General features: G+C 44.2%; 1 protein-coding gene across 2 annotated transcripts in view; it reads right to left on the bottom strand.

Moving 5' to 3' along the window:
* Positions 1-19,085, bottom strand: part of LOC129820111 (collagen alpha-1(XVI) chain-like) — a 133,850-nt gene that overhangs the window by 82,041 nt on the left and 32,724 nt on the right. For both annotated transcript variants that reach the window (XM_055876998.1, XM_055876999.1), the window contains exons 3-4: positions 13,567-13,635; positions 13,293-13,410 (exon numbers count right to left, since the gene is read on the bottom strand). In XM_055876998.1, the coding sequence (XP_055732973.1) occupies positions 13,293-13,410; positions 13,567-13,635 (187 nt within the window). The remainder of the gene's footprint in view (positions 1-13,292; positions 13,411-13,566; positions 13,636-19,085) is intronic.

The raw sequence follows: 19,085 nt of genomic DNA, 5'->3' as shown, positions 1-19,085 counted from the left end.
TGGATCAGAAGGTTACGTGCCCGATCCTGGTGGTGGACACTGGTTTTTCATTTTTTACTTCATTGAGAGATATCGTGAGGCTACCCCATGAGCTATAATAACAATGGGTTACCCTCACGTATCTGAAATGACATGATCAACTGATGTTTACTGATCATGGAAAGCATTCAGTTACTTGATTTATAACTTTGATGATAGAGAGACTGTAAATATGTACTGTAAAAAAGTAAATATGCAATTGTTTTGCTTGGAATGAATGGACATTTGTAGTTCTGACTATGCTCTTCACGAGGTGATGACATTAAAACCAAATAGTTAGCTATAACATTTATTTAACAAACCCTTGAAAACGGCACATAGTTGTCAATGGTTTTAACAGAGCTGGGGTCTCCTTGTCCCCCAACAGCCAAATGGAATGCTCTGCATCGTATTGTGAAGCGTTATTGAAAACAACCTATTGTATTTCAATCATGCTCCTTTCAAACTCTTAATAGGAATTATGTCATGACGTTTTGGTAGTCGGAGGAACGGTGTTGGAGCTGTCCCAGTCTGAGCTACACGGAGACAGACACACACGTACACACAGCTATCTTTACAGCAGAACATATAGTCACCTCAGGGTTTCTTTCTCATGGAATCACCTGTCATCTTGACATGAACTGATAACCCTCTTTCACTCGTTCATACACTCGTTTATTTATTTGTTCCCTTTCTCCCCCCCTCCGTTGAGAAACCGAGCCACGTCTACAGTGTTTTACATCAGAGACGAGAGGCATCTGCTGATAGACTCTTATCCTTCACTTTACTTCTTCCAGGCAGGGAGGGGGAGAGAGAAGAAACAACAAAGAGAAAGAGAAGAAAAGCAAGCAGATGTTTTCTTATGTATCTGTTTATTTACGTCTCTGGAAGAGGGAGAGAAGAGGGGGGAAAGAATGAGAGTGCGAGAGAGATACACAGAGAGAGAGAGCGAGAGACAGAAAGATAGAGATAGAGAGCGAGAGAGAGAAGTGAGAAAGATGGATAGAGAGAGATAGAGAGAGAGCGAGAGAGACAGAGAAGTTTTTTGTCTGAAGAAAGAGTCTGTCTCTCAACCAACAGTAATATGACTCCTAAACAGCAAATAGACCAGTGTTACATAGTGTTGATTTTTCAATGTCACATTTATAGTGTGGTTCAAGTGTTAAATTAACTCTGTAAGAGTTAAATTAACACTCATTGGTATTAATTTGCAGGTGGATTTTTTTTAAATTGTTTGTTTTAATATGTATTTTTATGTACATTGATTAATTAATGTTATGCTACTCAAATATACAATACTGTTCAAATGTTTGGGGTCACCTAAAAATGTCCATGTTTTTGAAAGAAAAGCACATTTCTTGTACATTAAAATAAATCAAATTGATCAGAAATACAGTGTAGACATTGTTAATGTTGTAAATGACTATTGTAGCTGGAAACGTTTTTTTTTAAATATTTGCTGTTATATTTATTTTATGGAATATCTACATAGGCGTACAGAGGCCCATTATCAGCAACCATCACTCCTGTGTTCCAATGGCACAGTGTGTTAGCTAATCCAAGTGTATCATTTTAAAAGGCGAATTGATCATTAGAAAACCCTTTTGCAATTATGTTAGCACAGCTGAAAACTGTTGTTCTGATTAAAGAAGTAATAAAACTGGCCTTCTTTAGACTAGTAGAGCATCTGGAGTATCAGCATTTGTGGGTTCGATTACAGGCTCAAAATGGCCAGAAGGAAAGAACTTTGTCCTGAAACTCGTCAGTCTATTCTTGTTCTGAGAAATGTAGGCTATTCAATGCGAGAAATTGCCAAGAAACTGAAGATCTCGTACAACGCTGTGTACTACTCACTTCACAGAACAGCGCAAACTGTCGCTAACCAGAATAGAAAAGGAGTGGGAGGCCCCGGTGCACAGCTGAGCAAGAGGACAAGTAAATTAGAGGGTCTAGTTTAAGAAACAGAAAACTCACAAGTCCTCAACTGGCAGCTTCATTTTAATTGTACATTTTTTCTAAATCTGTTACTTGGACTTATTGCACCCGCTACTGAAATGGTTATTCCAGTTTAGATGATTTAGGTTGTCTCATATCTTAGTCTTAAAAATTCTAAATGTTGGTTAATCAACAATTTGGAAGCCAACATAAAGTGACATACGGGCCTGATTTTGCTTGTAAACCATGAGTTTCAGGCCACTGTATTAGTCTAAAACGAGGCCCTCAAAATAAGACCTTATGAAATATGTGTTGTATTGTGTTAAATTATTTAATTTGAATGATTACATATTGGCTTAGGATGTAACTTGGTGAAGGCCACAGGACTGAGAATGGATGAATGCAACTACGATGTCTCTCACTAACAAATACAGTCATGGGTGGTAAATCTACAATTCACTTGAAAGGCAAGGCACTCTGGGAAATATTTAAATAATGTTTTACATCAAGCAGTGTGATAATGTATCACCAAAATGTCTGGACCTGTATAGACACTGGACCGGTGTTAAATGTAACACTCTGTGTTGATTTAACACTGGATATTTGCTGTATACTATAAGATTAGTGACACCCAGAATAACTGTATTTTGATCCACAATACAACATAATCAAATGCAAAAAAGAGAAAGAAAATGTACAGACTCTCTCTTCTCTTCATCGTATTGGTATCGTGCCATACAAAACAGCCTGAGGATTTTTCTCTTGGCTTTCAAAGCTTTTGACTTCTGACCTGCTAATTTCTATTTGTCATATTTCCAGAGTTACTCGAGACGCTGTGACACACAATATATGTGACAATATTATGTGACACCTTGAGCACACAACGTCTGCTCTAAAACGACTTAGAGGGGGAGATATATTGAGTTATCAAGACAGAAATCCAAACAAAATACTGCAGTGTGATATACACTTGGCAGCTCCTGGGGCACTTTTATGGTTTATCAGACTGGAGAAGGAAAGAGAGGGAACATTCACCAGACTGAACACCAACAACTCTGAACCACAAGAGACAGAATGTTTAAAAAGACAGTGTGACACAGTGGCCTCAATCAGGTCCTCTACATAGTCTGACAATGGTGAACAAAAAACATATAAAAACCTTTAAACCTGTCACGCCCTGGCCTTAGTATTATTGGTTTTCTTTATTATTTTAGTTAGGTCAGGGTGTGACATGGGGAATGTTTTTGTTTTGTTGGTTTTGGGTGTTGTTTATGGTAAAGGGGTTGTGTATAGTATATGGGTTTGTGTGGAGTACAGGTTTCTAGTATTGTCTATGTATGTTTAGTTGTCTAGGAGAGTCTATGGTTACCTGAATGAGTTCCCAATTAGAGACAGCTGATTTCGGTTGTCTCTGATTGGGAGCCTTATTTAGGGTAGCCATAGGCTCTCATTGGTTGTGGGTAATTGTCTATGTAAGAACGTTAGTAGCCTGTCTGTTTGTGCACAACGTTTGTAGCTTCACGGTCGTTTTGTTGTTTTGTTGTTTTGTTAAAGTGTTTTTGTGTCGTGCTCATCTTCGTGTTGTTTAATAAAAGAAGATGGCTTATTTTCCAAAAGCTGCATTTTGGTCCGTTAATCCGCCACACGATCGTGACAGAATTACCCACCATAGGACCAAGCGGCATGGAAGGCGGCAACAGGACCTACCTACACAGGATTTCTGGAGATGGGAGGACGAATTGGAAGGAAAGGGACCTTGGGCTCAACCTGGAGAATATCGCCTCCCTCGTGAAGAGCTAGAGGCAGCGAAAGCCGAGAGGAGGCGATATGAGGAGGCAGCACGGAAGCAAGGCTGGAGACCCGTGAGTAATACCCAAAAATTTCTTGGGGAGGGGCTCATGGGGAATGTGGCGAGTCCAGATGGGAGAACTGCGTCAACTTCCCGTGCTTCCTCTAAGAGGGAACCTGAGCCAGTCGGGCTGAGATTGGAGGGGAGCAATGGGAATGATGCAGAGACTGTTAAGGATTTATTGGGGAGGTTGGAAGAGAGTGAGATGAGGGAGCTGCTGTGTTGGTGCGTGAGGCACAAGATCCGCCCGACAGAGCGTGTGCGGGATGTGAGGTTACCTGAGTCAGCTCTCCATGCTCGTCCTGATGTGCGTGCTACCCGTCTGGAAAGGACAGTCCCACGAACCAGGCCTCCTGTACGCCTCCCTAGTCCTGCACCTCCTATATTAGCCCTATGTACTAACTCTCCTGTGACGGTCCCCAGCCCAGTACAACCAGTGCCTCCTCCACGCACTAGCCTTATGGTGCGTGTCTCCAGCCCTTTACCACCAGTGCCTAAATTACGCACCAAGCCTCCTGTGTGTACCCAGAGTCCTGTGCGTCCTGTTGCTGCTCCCCGCATTAGCCCTGAGATGCGTGTCCCCAGTCCGGTACCACCAGTTCCGGCCCCACGCACTAGGCCTAATGTGCGTCTCCAGGGTCCAGTATGCCCTGTTCCTGCTCCCCGCATTAGCCCTGAGATGCGTGTCCCCAGTCCGGTACCACCAGTTCCGGCCCCACGCACTAGGCCTAATGTGCGTCCCCAGGGTCCAGTATGCCCTGTTCCTGCTCCCCGCACTAGCCCTGAGATGCGTGTCCCCAGCCCGGTGCCACCAGTCCCGGCACCACGCACCAGGCCTACAGTGCGCCTCAGCCGGCAGGAGTCTGCCGTCTGCACAGCGATGACTGAACTGCTCGTCTCCCCAGCGCCATCTGAGCCATCCGTCTCCCCAGCGCCATCTGAGCCATCCGTCTCCCCAGTGCCATCTGAGCCATCCGTCTGCAATGAGCCTGCAAAGCCGCCCGTCTGCCATGAGCCTGCAAAGCCGCCCGTCTGCCATGAGCCCACTGAGCCGTCCGTCAGACAGGAGCCGCTAGAGCCGCCAGCCAGACAGGAGCCGCTAGAGCCGTCCGTCAGACAGGATCTGCCAGAGCCGCCAACCAGACAGGATCTGCCAGAGCCGCCAACCAGACAGGATCTGCCAGAGCCGCCAACCAGACAGGATCTGCCAGAGCCGCCAACCAGACAGGAGCAGCCAGATCAGTCAGCCAGCCATGAGCAGCCAGATCCGTCAGCTAGCCATGAGCTTCCAGATCCGTCAGCCAGCCATGAGCAGCCAGATCCGTCAGCCAGCCATGAGCAGCCAGATCCGTCAGCCAGCCATGAGCAGCCAGATCCGTCAGCTAGCCATGAGCAGCCAGATCCGTCAGCTAGCCATGAGCAGCCAGATCCGTCAGCTAGCCATGAGCAGCCAGATCCGTCAGCTAGCCATGAGCAGCCAGATCCGTCAGCCAGCCATGGGCCATCCCTCAGTCCGGAGCTGCAGTCCTTCAGTCCGGAGCTGCAGTCCCTCAGTCCGGAGCTGCCATTCTTCAGTCCGGAGCTGCCCCTTATCCTGGTGCTGCCCCTTACCCTGGTGCTGCCCCTTACCCTGGTGCTGCCCCTTACCCTGGTGCTGCCCCTTACCCTGGTGCTGCCCCTTACCCTGGTGCTGCCCCTGACCCTAGTACTGCCCCTGACCCTGGTACTGCCTCTTACCCTGGTACTGCCCCTTAGTCCGGAACTGCCCCTGAATGCAATGGGGTTAAGGTGGAGGGGGGTCGTTTGGAGGAAGCCTAGGAGGTGTTTAGGTACTGTGGTGACGTGGGGACCGCGACCAGAGCCGGAGCCGCCACCGTGGATGGAAGCCCACCCAGACCCTCCCCTAGACTGTGTATGGTGCGCCCGGAGTTCGCGCCTCAAGGGGGGGGTTATGTCACGCCCTGGCCTTAGTATTATTGGTTTTCTTTATTATTTTAGTTAGGTCAGGGTGTGACATGGGGAATGTTTTTGTTTTGTTGGTTTTGGGTGTTGTTTATGGTAAAGGGGTTGTGTATAGTATATGGGTTTGTGTGGAGTACAGGTTTCTAGTATTGTCTATGTATGTTTAGTTGTCTAGGAGAGTCTATGGTTACCTGAATGAGTTCCCAATTAGAGACAGCTGATTTCGGTTGTCTCTGATTGGGAGCCTTATTTAGGGTAGCCATAGGCTCTCATTGGTTGTGGGTAATTGTCTATGTAAGAACGTTAGTAGCCTGTCTGTTTGTGCACAACGTTTGTAGCTTCACGGTCGTTTTGTTGTTTTGTTGTTTTGTTAAAGTGTTTTTGTGTCGTGCTCATCTTCGTGTTGTTTAATAAAAGAAGATGGCTTATTTTCCAAAAGCTGCATTTTGGTCCGTTAATCCGCCACACGATCGTGACAAAACCCCTGCCATAGTATTAGAACTAATTTAAATATGATTAAGGTAAATGGTTTTAAAAGTAACATATGATGTTAAAATGGCTGTCACTTTTATGTGTTTGCTCCAGGAATCTCAAACCACCTACTGTTATTGTTAATTTGACTGTAACAGTTTTGTGTTACCGCTGCAGGAAAAGATGTGGTATTCTGGTCTTCTGTTAAAACAAGCAGAAAGTAGGCAGCTCTATGTGTGTAGGGTGACATTTCTCCTGATCTTGGGTCAGTTTGGCAAGGTTAGGATTGTGGGAGGTGAAGCTGAATGAATAGTCACAGCAAAAATTGGTTTCACAGACATACTGTCAGTTCAACCAGCACCCACCTCCATTCACCAACACACTAAGTGGTGATTTAAAAAAAGAGCTGGAGTAAGAGAGACGAATGAAGAGACAAATGAAGAGAAGGAGGAAGAGAGAGAGAGAGGGAGAGAGTGAAAGAGAGATAAAGTGAGAGAGAGAGAGAGAGAGGGGGGGTTGAGAGCAAAAGATAGAGGAGGAAGTGAGAGAGCGAGAGAGAGCATCCTGGAATATCCAAGGCCAGAGGTCATCTGCCTTTCCTTCTTCTTTGCAGATTGTCTCAAGCTCTATCAGGTTGGTTGGGGAGCGTTGCTGCACAGCTATTTTCAGGTCTCTCCAGAGATGTTCGATTGGGTTCAGGTCTGGGCTGTGGCTGGGTCACTCAAGGATATTCAGAGACTTGCCCCGAAGCTCCTCATGCATTGTCTTGGTTGTGTGTTTAGGGTCAGTGTCCTCTTGCAAGGTGAACCTTCGGCCCAGTCTGAGGCCCAGAGAGCTCTGGAGCAGGTTTTCATCATCAAGGATTTCTCTGTACTTTACTCAGTTCATTTTTGCCTCAATACTGACTAGTCTCCCAGTTCCTGCAGCTGAAAAACACCCCCACAGCATGATGCTGCCACCACCATGCTTCACTGTAGGGATGGTGCCAGGTTTCCTCCAGACGTGACGCTTTTCATTCAGGCCAGTCTTGGTTTCATCAGACCAGAGAATCTGTTTCTCAAAATCTGAGAGTCTTTAGTTGCCTTTTGGCAAACTCCAAGCGGGCTGTTATGTGCCTTTTACTGAGGAGTGGCTTCCATCTGGCCACTACCATAAAGCCCTGATTGGTGTAGTGCTGCAAAGATGCTTGTCCTTCTGGAAGGTTCTCCTATCTTCACAGAGGAATTCTAGAGCTCTGTCAGTGACCATCTGGTTTTTGGTCACCTCCCTGACCAAGGCCCTTCTCCCCCAATTGCTCAGTTTGGCTGGGCGGCAGGCTCTAGTCTTGGTGGTTCAAAACCTCTTCCTTTTAAGAATGATGGATGACACTGGGTTCTTGGGGACCATCAATGCTGCAGACATTTTTTGGTACCCTTCCGCAGATCTGTGCCTCGACACAATCCTGTCTCGGCGCTCAACGGACAATTCCTTTTACCTCATGGCTTGGTTTTTGATCTGACATGCACTGTCAACTGTGGGACCTTATATAGACAGGTGTGTGCCTTTCCAAATCATGTCCAATCAATTTAATTTACCACAGGTAGACTCCAAAAAAGTTGTAGAAAGGATGATAAATGGAAACAGGATGCAGCTGAGCTCAATTTCGTGTCTCATAGCAAGTATTTTTTTTTTTTGCAAAAATGTCTAAATACCTGTTTAGGCTTTGACATTATGGGGTATTGTGTGTAGATTGCTGATATTTTTATTTATTTAATACATTTTAGAATAAGGCTATAACATAACAAAATGTGGAAAAAGTCAAGGGGTCTGAATGTGTTCTGAAGGCACCCCCACTAGATTGCGCTACTTTAAAGAAGACAGCTTCTCCATCCTGGAAGGAGAAATCAATCATTTCCAAGCCCAGGGACATGTACTAGTGTGTGGCGACCTAAATGTCAGAACTGGACAACTGGAGGAGATAGCATTCCCTGCCCCATATGCTCTCCTAGGCACAACTATGACAACATAACCAACAAAAACAGGTCACAACTCCTACAGGTCTGTCGCACGATGGGCATGTACATAGTCAATGGTAGGCTTCGAGGGGACTTCTATGGTATGCACACCTATAGCTTATCACTTGTCAGTAGTAATGTAGTCTACTTTATCACTGAACTCAATCCAGAGTCTCTCAGAACGTTCACAGTCAGCCCACTGACACCCCAATGACAGCAAAATCCCAGTATACTTGAACAGAGTAATGCTCAATCATGAGGCATCAAAGCCAAAGGAACTGAATAATATTAAGAAATGCTATAGATGGAAGGAAAGTAGTGTGGAAACCTACCAAAAAACAACAACAAATTCAATACCTTTTAGACAACTTACTGGACCAAACTTTCACTATAATAGTGATGGTGTAAACTTGGCAGTAGAAAACCTAAACAGTAAATTTGACCTCTCAGCTTCCCTATCAAATCTAAACATTTCAAGCAAACAACCTAAGAAAATTAACAACAATGACAAATGGTTTTATGAAGAACGCAAAAACCTAAGAAAGAAATTGAGAAACCTATCCAACCAAAAACATAGAGACCCAGAAAACCTGAGCCTACACCTTCACTTTGGTGAATCACTAAAACAATACAGAAATACACTACGGAAAAAGAAGGAACAGCATGTCAGAAATCATCTCAATGTAATTGAAGAATCCATAGACTCTAACCGCTTCTGTGAAAATTGGAAAACACTAACCAAACAACAACACGAAGAGTTATCTATCCAAAACAGAGATGTATGGATAAACCACTTCTCCAATCTTTTTGGCCCTATATCAAAGAACAAACAGCAAAAACATATACATGATCAAATGCAAATCTTAGAATAAAATATTAAAGACTACCAGAACCCACTGGATCCCCAATTACATTGAATGACCTACCAGGACAAAATACAAACCCTCCAACCCAAAAAGGCCTGTGGTGTTGATGGTATCCTAAATGAAATGATCAAATATACATAACATCATCCTTATCGCTGGCATCTTACCCAATTTTTGGAAGCAAAGACGGATCACAAAATTCCACAAAAGTGGAGACAAATTTGACCCCAATAACTACCGTGGGATATGCGTCAACAGCAACCTTGGGAAATCAGACTCGTACATTTCCTCAGTGAAAACAATGTACTGAGCAAATTTCTAATTGGCATTTTAGCCAAAGTACCGTACGACAGACCACGTATTCACCCTGCACACTAATTGACAAACAAATAAACCAAAACAAAGGCAATGTCTTCTCATGCTTTGTTGACTTCAAAAAAACTTTTGACTCAAATTGGCATGAAGGTCTGCTCTACAAATTGATGGAAAGTGGTGTTGGGGAAAAAAACATACGAAATTATCAAATCCATGTACATAAACAAAATGTGTACGGTTAAAATTGGCAAAAAACACACACATTTCTTTCCACAGGCCCGTGGGGTGAGACATGGATGCAGCTTAAGCCCCACCCTCTTCAACATTTATATCAACGAATTGGCGAGGGCACTAGAACAGTCTGCAAATCCCAGCCTCACCCTAGTAGAATCTGAAGTCAAATGTCTACTGTTTGATGATGGTCTGGAGCTTCTGTCTCCAACCAAGGAGGGCCTACAGCAGCACCTAGATATTCTGCACAGATTCTGCCATACCTGGGCCCTGACAGTAAATCTCAGTAAGACAAAAATAATAATGTTCCAAAAAAGGTCCAGTTGCCAGGACCTCAAATACAAATTCCATCTAGACACCGTTGCCCTGGAGCACACAAAAAACAATACATACCTCGGCCTAAACATTCACGCCACAGGTAACTTCCAAAAGCTTTGAACGATCTGAGAGACAAGGCAAGACGGGCCTTCTATGCCATCAAAAGGAACATAAAATGTACCAATCAGGATCCGGAAAAATATATTTGAATCAATTATAAAACCCATTTCCCTTTATAGTTGTGAGGTCTGGGGTCCGCTCACCAACCAAGATTTCACAAAATGGGACAAACACGAAATTGATACTGCATGCAGAATTCACTATGTAGTAGTGATAGAGGATCTACTCTGTGGGGCTGATGAGATGGGGAGAGAGAGAGAGATGTAGTAGTGATAGAGGATCTACTCTGTGGGGCCGATGAGATGGGGAGAGAGAGAGAGATGTAGTAGTGATAGAGGATCTACTCTGTGGGGCTGATGAGATGGGGAGAGAGAGAGAGATGTAGTAGTGATAGAGTATCTACTCTGTGGGGCTGATGAGATGGAGAGAGAGAGAGAGATGTAGTAGTGATAGAGGATCTACTCTGTGGGGCTGATGAGATGGAGAGAGAGAGAGAGAGAGAGATGTAGTAGTGATAGAGAATCTACTCTGTGGGACCGATGAGATGGGGAGAGAGAGAGAGATGTAGTAGTGATAAAGTATCTACTCTGTGGGGCTGATGAGATGGGGAGAGAGACAGAGATGTAGTAGTGATAGAGGATCTACTCTGTGGGGCCGATGAGATGGGGAGAGAGAGAGAGATGTAGTAGTGATAGAGGATCTACTCTGTGGGGCTGATGAGATGGGGAGAGAGAGAGAGATGTAGTAGTGATAGAGGATCTACTCTGTGGGGCTGATGAGATGGGGAGAGAGACAGAGATGTAGTAGTGATAGAGTATCTACTCTGTGGGGCTGATGAGATGGGGAGAGAGAGAGAGATGTAGTAGTGATAGAGTATCTACTCTGTGGGGCTGATGAGATGGAGAGAGAGAGAGAGATGTAGTAGTGATAGAGGATCTACTCTGTGGGGCTGATGAGATGGGGAGAGAGAGAGAGATGTAGTAGTGATAGATGATCTACTCTGTGGGGCTGATGAGATGGGGAGAGAGAGAGAGATGTAGTAGTGATAGAGGATCTACTCTGTGGGGCTGATGAGATGGGGAGAGAGAGAGAGATGTAGTAGTGATAGAGTATCTACTCTGTGGGGCTGATGAGATGGGGAGAGAGAGAGATGTAGTAGTGATAGATGATCTACTCTGTGGGGCCGATGAGATGGGGAGAGAGAGAGAGATGTAGTAGTGATAGAGGATCTACTCTGTGGGGCTGATGAGATGGGGAGAGAGAGAGAGATGTAGTAGTGATAGAGGATCTACTCTGTGGGGCCGATGAGATGGAGAGAGAGAGAGAGATGTAGTAGTGATAGAGAATCTACTCTGTGGGACCGATGAGATGGGGAGAGAGAGAGAGATGTAGTAGTGATAAAGTATCTACTCTGTGGGGCTGATGAGATGGGGAGAGAGACAGAGATGTAGTAGTGATAGAGGATCTACTCTGTGGGGCCGATGAGATGGGGAGAGAGAGAGAGATGTAGTAGTGATAGAGGATCTACTCTGTGGGGCTGATGAGATGGGGAGAGAGAGAGAGATGTAGTAGTGATAGAGGATCTACTCTGTGGGGCTGATGAGATGGGGAGAGAGACAGAGATGTAGTAGTGATAGAGTATCTACTCTGTGGGGCTGATGAGATGGGGAGAGAGAGAGAGATGTAGTAGTGATAGAGTATCTACTCTGTGGGGCTGATGAGATGGAGAGAGAGAGAGAGATGTAGTAGTGATAGAGGATCTACTCTGTGGGGCTGATGAGATGGGGAGAGAGAGAGAGACGTAGTAGTGATAAAGTATCTACTCTGTGGGGCTGATGAGATGGGGAGAGAGACAGAGATGTAGTAGTGATAGAGGATCTACTCTGTGGGGCCGATGAGATGGGGAGAGAGAGAGAGATGTAGTAGTGATAGAGGATCTACTCTGTGGGGCTGATGAGATGGGGAGAGAGAGAGAGAGATGTAGTAGTGATAGAGGATCTACTCTGTGGGGCTGATGAGATGGAGAGAGAGAGAGAGATGTAGTAGTGATAGAGGATCTACTCTGTGGGGCTGATGAGATGGGGAGAGAGACAGAGATGTAGTAGTGATAGAGGATCTACTCTGTGGGGCTGATGAGATGGGGAGAGAGAGAGAGATGTAGTAGTGATAGAGGATCTACTCTGTGGGGCTGATGAGATGGGGAGAGAGAGAGAGAGATGTAGTAGTGATAGAGGATCTACTCTGTGGGGCTGATGAGATGGGGAGAGAGAGAGAGAGAGATGTAGTAGTGATAGAGGATCTACTCTGTGGGGCTGATGAGATGGGGAGAGAGAGAGAGAGATGTAGTAGTGATAGAGGATCTACTCTGTGGGGCTGATGAGATGGAGAGAGAGAGAGAGAGAGAGATGTAGTAGTGATAGAGAATCTACTCTGTGGGGCTGATGAGATGGAGAGAGAGAGAGAGAGAGAGATGTAGTAGTGATAGAGGATCTACTCTGTGGGGCTGATGAGATGGGGAGAGAGAGAGAGAGATGTAGTAGTGATAGAGGATCTACTCTGTGGGGCTGATGAGATGGGGAGAGAGAGAGAGATGTAGTAGTGATAGAGGATCTACTCTGTGGGGCTGATGAGATGGGGAGAGAGAGACAGAGATGTAGTAGTGATAGAGGATCTACTCTGTGGGGCTGATGAGATGGGGAGAGAGAGACAGAGATGTAGTAGTGATAGAGGATCTACTCTGTGGGGCTGATGAGATGGGGAGGGAGAGAGAGATGTAGTAGTGATAGATGATCTACTCTGTGGGGCTGATGAGATGGGGAGAGAGAGAGAGAGATGTAGTAGTGATAGAGGATCTACTCTGTGGGGCTGATGAGATGGGGAGAGAGAGAGAGAGATGTAGTAGTGATAGAGGATCTACTCTGTGGGGCTGATGAGATGGGGAGAGAGAGAGAGATGTAGTAGTGATAGAGGATCTACTCTGTGGGGCTGATGAGATGGAGAGAGAGAGATGTAGTAGTGATAGAGGATCTACTCTTTTGGGCTGATGAGATGGGAAAATAGAGAGATATAAAGAGAGAGCTAGCAGCAGTGATGGAGGGATGGGGACCTACTATGTCAGGCGATGAAATGGAAAAAGACAGAAGGAGAGAGGGAGAGACAGAGGGTGACAGACAAAGAAAGAGAGTAGTGATGGAGGGAGGGAGGAGGACATACTCTGTGGGGTGGATGAGTGCTGTCTTGCCCAGTCGGAGGATAACGGGTCCTCGGGGGTTACGGATCTTCCTGACCGCTGCTGTCTTGAGCAGGGATAAGCGCCGCACCAGATTAAAACCTGCATCAAATCCATCACCACATTAATCCTCAGGCCAGGCAGAGTAATCAATCACAGAGAGGAGCCACAGTAGATCAGACAGGATAAACAAGGTGAGTGGTACTAACTGTTTTGGGTGTGTGTGTGCATGTGTTTGTGCGTGCGTGTATCATTTACCTGTGATGTTGTGTCTGGCCGTCTGAGGGAACTTCCAGTCATCTACCTGTTGGGAAGGGCATTGTACTTCTGGAGAGAGAGAATGAGACAGAGGAGAGAGTAAGAAGGCGAGATGGACAGGACAAAATACATGTTGTGTGAAATGCCATTCAGACAAAGGACACACAGTAACGACATACAGTAACGAGTAAAATAAATAGATATGGTGATTAAGACAGACACTGTTCTTTACTACTGTATATAAAACACTTCCCCCCCATGTACAGGTCAGCCTCAGGTCATACTGTGGAGAACACACAAAATCTGTCAGTGTATCAACTACAGGAGGTTGGTGGCACCTTTGGGGAGGACGGGTTCATGGTAAAGGCTGGAGCGGAATATGTGGAATGGAAACCATGTGTTTGATGCCATTCCATTGACTCCGTTCCAGCAATTATTATAAGCCGTCCTCCCCTCAGCAGCCTCCACTAGAGGTTGACCGATTATGATTTTTCAACGCCGATACTGATACCGATTATTGGAGGACCAAAAAAGCCGATACAGATTAATGGCCGATTTTTAAAAATGTATTTGTAATATTGACAATTACAACAATACTGAATGAACACTTATTTTAACTTAATATAATACATCAATAAAAATCAATTTAGCCTCAAATAAATAATGAAACATGTTCAATTTGGTTTAAATAATGCAAAAACAAAGTGTTGGAGAAGTAAAAGTGCAATATGTGCCATGTAAAAAAGCTAACGTTTGAGTTCCTTGAACATGAGAACATATGAAAGTTGGTGGTTCCTTTTAACAAGAGACTTCAATATTCCAAGGTAAGAGGTTTTAGGTTGTAGTTAATATAGTATTTATAGGACTATTTCTCTCTATACCATTTGTATTTCATATACCTTTGACCATTGGATGTTCTTATAGGCACTATAGTATTGCCAGTGTAACAGTATAGCTTCCGTCCCTCTCCTCGCCCCTGCCTGGGCTCGAACCAGGAACACATCGACAACAGCCACACTTGAAGCAGCGTTACCCATCACTCCTTGCAGAGCAAGGGGAATAACTACTCCAAGTCTCAGAGCGAGTGACGTTTGAAACGCTATTAGCGCGCACCCCGCTAACTAGCTAGCCATTTCACATCGGTTACACCAGCCATTAGGCTAATAGGCTTGAAGTCATGAACAGCGCTGTGCTTGCGAAGAGCTGCTGGCAAAATGTACGAAAGTGCTGTTTGAATGAATGCTTATGAGCCTGCTGCTGCCTACCATCGCTCAGTCAGACTGCTCTATCAAATCATAGACTTAATTATAACATAACACACAGAAATACGAGCCTTTGGTCATTATTATGGTTGAATCCGGAAACTATCATTTCGAAAACAAAACGTTTATTATTTCAGTGAAATACGGAACCGTTCGGTATTTTATCTAACGGGTGGCATCCCTAAGTCTAAATATTCTTGTTACATTGCACAACCTTCAATGTTATGTCATTATTATGTAAAATTCTGGCAAATTAGTTCACAATGAGCCAGGAGGCCCAAACTGTTGCATATACCCTGACTCTGCGTGCAATGAACGCAAGAGAAATGACACAATTTCACCTGGTTAATATTGCCTGCTAACCTGGATTTCTTTTAGCTAAATATGCAGGTTTAAGAAAGGCATTGGTGTTTATGGTTAGGAACAGTCGTCCAACGATTGTGCTTTTTTCGCAAATGCGCTTTTGTTACATCATCTCCCAGCGTTGCATCGATTATATGCAACGCAGGACACGCTAGATAAACTAGTAATATCATCAACCATGTGTAGTTATAACTAGTGATTATGATTGATTGATTGTTTTTTATAAGATAAGTTTAATGCTAGCTAGCAACTTACCTTGGCTTCTACTGCATTCGCTAACAGGCAGTCTCCTTGTGGAGTGCAACGAGAGGCAGGTGGTTATAGCGTTGGACTAGTTAACTGTAAGGTTGCAAGATTGGAACCCCGAGCTGACAAGGGGAAAATCTGTCGTTCTGCCCCTGAACAAGGCAGTTAAACCACCAATCCTAGGCCGTCATTGAAAATAAGAATGTGTTCTTAACTGACTTGCCTAGTTAAATAAAGGTATAAAAAATAATAATAATAATTGGGGCAAAATCGGCCATCGCAAAAATACCGATTTACGATTGTTATGTTATATAATCGGCCATTCCGATTAATCAGTCGACCTCTAGCCTACACTGGTGTCGAGGCATATGACGGTAAACTAATGTGTGGATTTAATCCACTGTGGTGGAGGGAAGAGAGAGAAAGAGAGAGAGAGAGAGAGAGAGAGAGAGAGAGAGAGATGATAAAATATACCAACCACAAATTCCAATTGGCTATACTTAAACTCTTTAACATCATCCTTAACTGTGGCATATTCCCCAAGATTCAGAACCAAGGACTGTTAACCTCAATCCACAAAAGTGGAGACAAATTTGACCTCAATAACTGCGTCAACAGCAACCTTAAGAAAATCCTTTGTATTATCATTAACAGCAGACTTGACATTTCCTCAGTGAAAACAATGTACTGAGCAAATGTCAAATTTCCTTTTAACCAAATTACCGTGCGACAGACCACGTATTCACCCTGCACACCCTAATAGACAAACAAACAAACCAAAACAACTTCTTATGATTTGACTCTTCAAAAAATAAGTTGACTAAATTTGGCATGAGGATCTGCTCTACAAATTGATGGAAAGTGGTGTTGGGGGAAAAACATACGACATTATAAAGTCCATGTACACAAACAACAGGTGTGCGGTTAAAATTGGCAAAAAACACACACATTTCTTTCCACAGGGCCATGGGGTGAGACAGGGATGCAGTTTAAGCCCCCCCCGTATTTAACATATACTGTATATCAATGAATTGGCGAGGGCACTAGAACAGTCTGCATCACCAAGCCTCACCCTAGAAGAATCTAAAGTCAAATGTCTACTGTTTGCTGATGATCTGGTGCTTCTGTCACCAACCAAGGAGGGCCTACAGCAGCATCTAGATCTTCTGCACAGATTCTGTCAGACCCAGGCTTTGACAGTAAATCTCAAATAGACAAAAATAATGGTGTTCCAAAAAAGGTCCAGTTGCCAGGACCACAAATACAAATTTTATCTAGACACCGTTGCCCTGGAGCACACAAAAAACTATACATACCTCGGCCTAAACATCAGCACCACATGTAACTTCCACAAAGCTATGAATGATCTGAGAGACAAGGCAAGAAGGGCCTTCTATGCCATCAAAAGGAACATAAAATGTACCAATTAGGATCCGGCAAAATATATTTGAATCAATTATAAAACCCATATACGTAGTTGTGAGGTCTGGGGTCCGCTCGCCAACCAAGATTTCACAAAATGGGACAAACACGAAATTCAGACTGCAGAGCAGAATTAGGCCGATACCCACTAATTATCAAAATCCAGAAAAAATACGTTAAATTCTTCAACCACCTAAAAGGAAGTGATTCCCAAACCTTCCATAATAAAGCCATCACCTACAAGACATGATCCTGGAGAAGTGTCCCCTAAGCAAGCTGGTCCTGGGGCTCTGTTCACAAACACAAACAGACCCCACAGAGCCCCAGGACAGCAACACAATTAGACCCAACCAAATCATGAGAAAACAAATAGATAATTACTTGACACATTGGAAAGTATTAACAAAAACACTGAACAAACTAGAATGCTACTTGGCACTAAACACAACACCTGACCACTGTAACTGACTCAAAATTAAGGAAAGCCTTGACTATGTACAGACTCAGTGAGCATAGCCTTGTTATTGAGAAAGGCCGCCGAAGGCAAACCTGGCTCTCAAGAGAAGACAGGCTATGTGCACACTGACCACAAAATGAGGTGGAAACTGAGCTGCTCTGTCTAACGTCCTGCCAAATGTATGACCAAATTAGAGGCACATATTTCCCTCAGATTACACAGACCCACAAAAGAATTAGAAAACAAATCAAATGTTGATAAACCCTCATATCCATTGGGTGAAATACCACAGTGTGCCACCACAGCAGCAATACTTGCAGCAACCAGTGAAGAAAAAAAACATTGTAAATACAACTTATATTTATGCTTATTTATTTTCCCTTTTGTACTTTAACTATTTGCACATCGTTAAAACACTGTATATATACATAATATGGCATTTTACATTTTAAATGTTTATATTATTTTGGAACTTGTGAGTGTAATATTTACTGTTCACTTTTTATTGTTTATCCATTTCACTTGCTTTGGCAATGTAAACAATAAATCCCCTTGAGGCCTCCTGAGTGGCTCAGTGGTCTAAGGCACTGGACCGCAGTGCTAGCTGTGCCACTAGAGATCCTGATTCCAATCCATATATTTATATGTACATATTCTCATTCATTCCTTTACACTTGTGTGTAAAAGGTAGTTGTTGTGGAATTGTTAGATTACGGATTTCCAATACCTGTCCCTGTTGCCCGAAGTTAACACGCCGAAAACCATGCACGGTCAGGTCGTTGACCCGTAAATTAAAGATCTGTCCCCTGACACTGGGGTTCCATAACAGGCCGGTATATATCCAAGGTCGACAGAGACAATGACGGAATCCAACCAGCATTACTTTTCCCAGTCTACGAGACAAGGTTAGTAGATCTTTATTCACGGATTTGGGGGGAATGATTTAAGATATCTTTGATTTGAAGTTCTTGGATGTGATCACTTCCTGTTGAATCTGCAGACGTGTTGCTGTGCGTTTTGTTGCTGTGCGTTTTGCTGCCAACTTTACTTTACTTTGCTAGCTGACAATTTTACGTTTTTTGTTTTGTTTCTGTTTTTAATTACCGTTTATATTTTTAGTTTTTCCATCGCAACTTTTTTCCCTCATTCAACTTTTTCACTCCGGACGCTTTATCTGGACATGGTTCGTCAACACCTTCAACAGCCAGTAGTAACATTAACATGATGTCTTCTAATTGCAGTCGCTGTACTCATAATATACAGGAGAACGATCGCCTTACGGCGAAAATAGCTGTGCTGCAAGCCCAGCTTCAGACGCAATCGTTAGGCAAGGGTAATTTCAGTGTAGGAAAGGAAGAAACAGCGTCTGTGCCACCAGTAAGTACAGATAGTAACGTTAGTATAAATCCCCCCGCACAGTCCCCGCAGCCGGACAACTTTCTCATGGCTTCTGGAGGGAAATGCTGTTGGAATGCTCAACCGGTGTCGCTCATTCAGCCGACAGAAACTTTCAACCGGTTTTCCCCATTATGTAGCGAGTCGGAGTCTGAGTCTGAGTCTTCTCTTGTCTCTACTCCTCCCGTTACGGGGTCTGAGACGCCGAAGGCTCCCACCATTAGCTCTGACAAATTGAAAACCCTAGTCATTGGCGACTCCATTACCCGCAGTATTAGACTTAAAACGAATCACCCAGCGATCATACACTGTTTACCAGGGGGCAGGGCTACCGACGTTAAGGCTAATCTTAAGATGGTGCTGGCTAAAGCTAA

This window comes from Salvelinus fontinalis, chromosome 22 (assembly GCF_029448725.1).
Source record: "Salvelinus fontinalis isolate EN_2023a chromosome 22, ASM2944872v1, whole genome shotgun sequence".
NCBI classification, from domain to species: Eukaryota; Metazoa; Chordata; class Actinopteri; order Salmoniformes; family Salmonidae; genus Salvelinus; species Salvelinus fontinalis.
The sequence above is the reverse complement of the archived record's forward strand: the minus strand, read 5'-3'. Positions and strand labels throughout refer to the sequence as shown.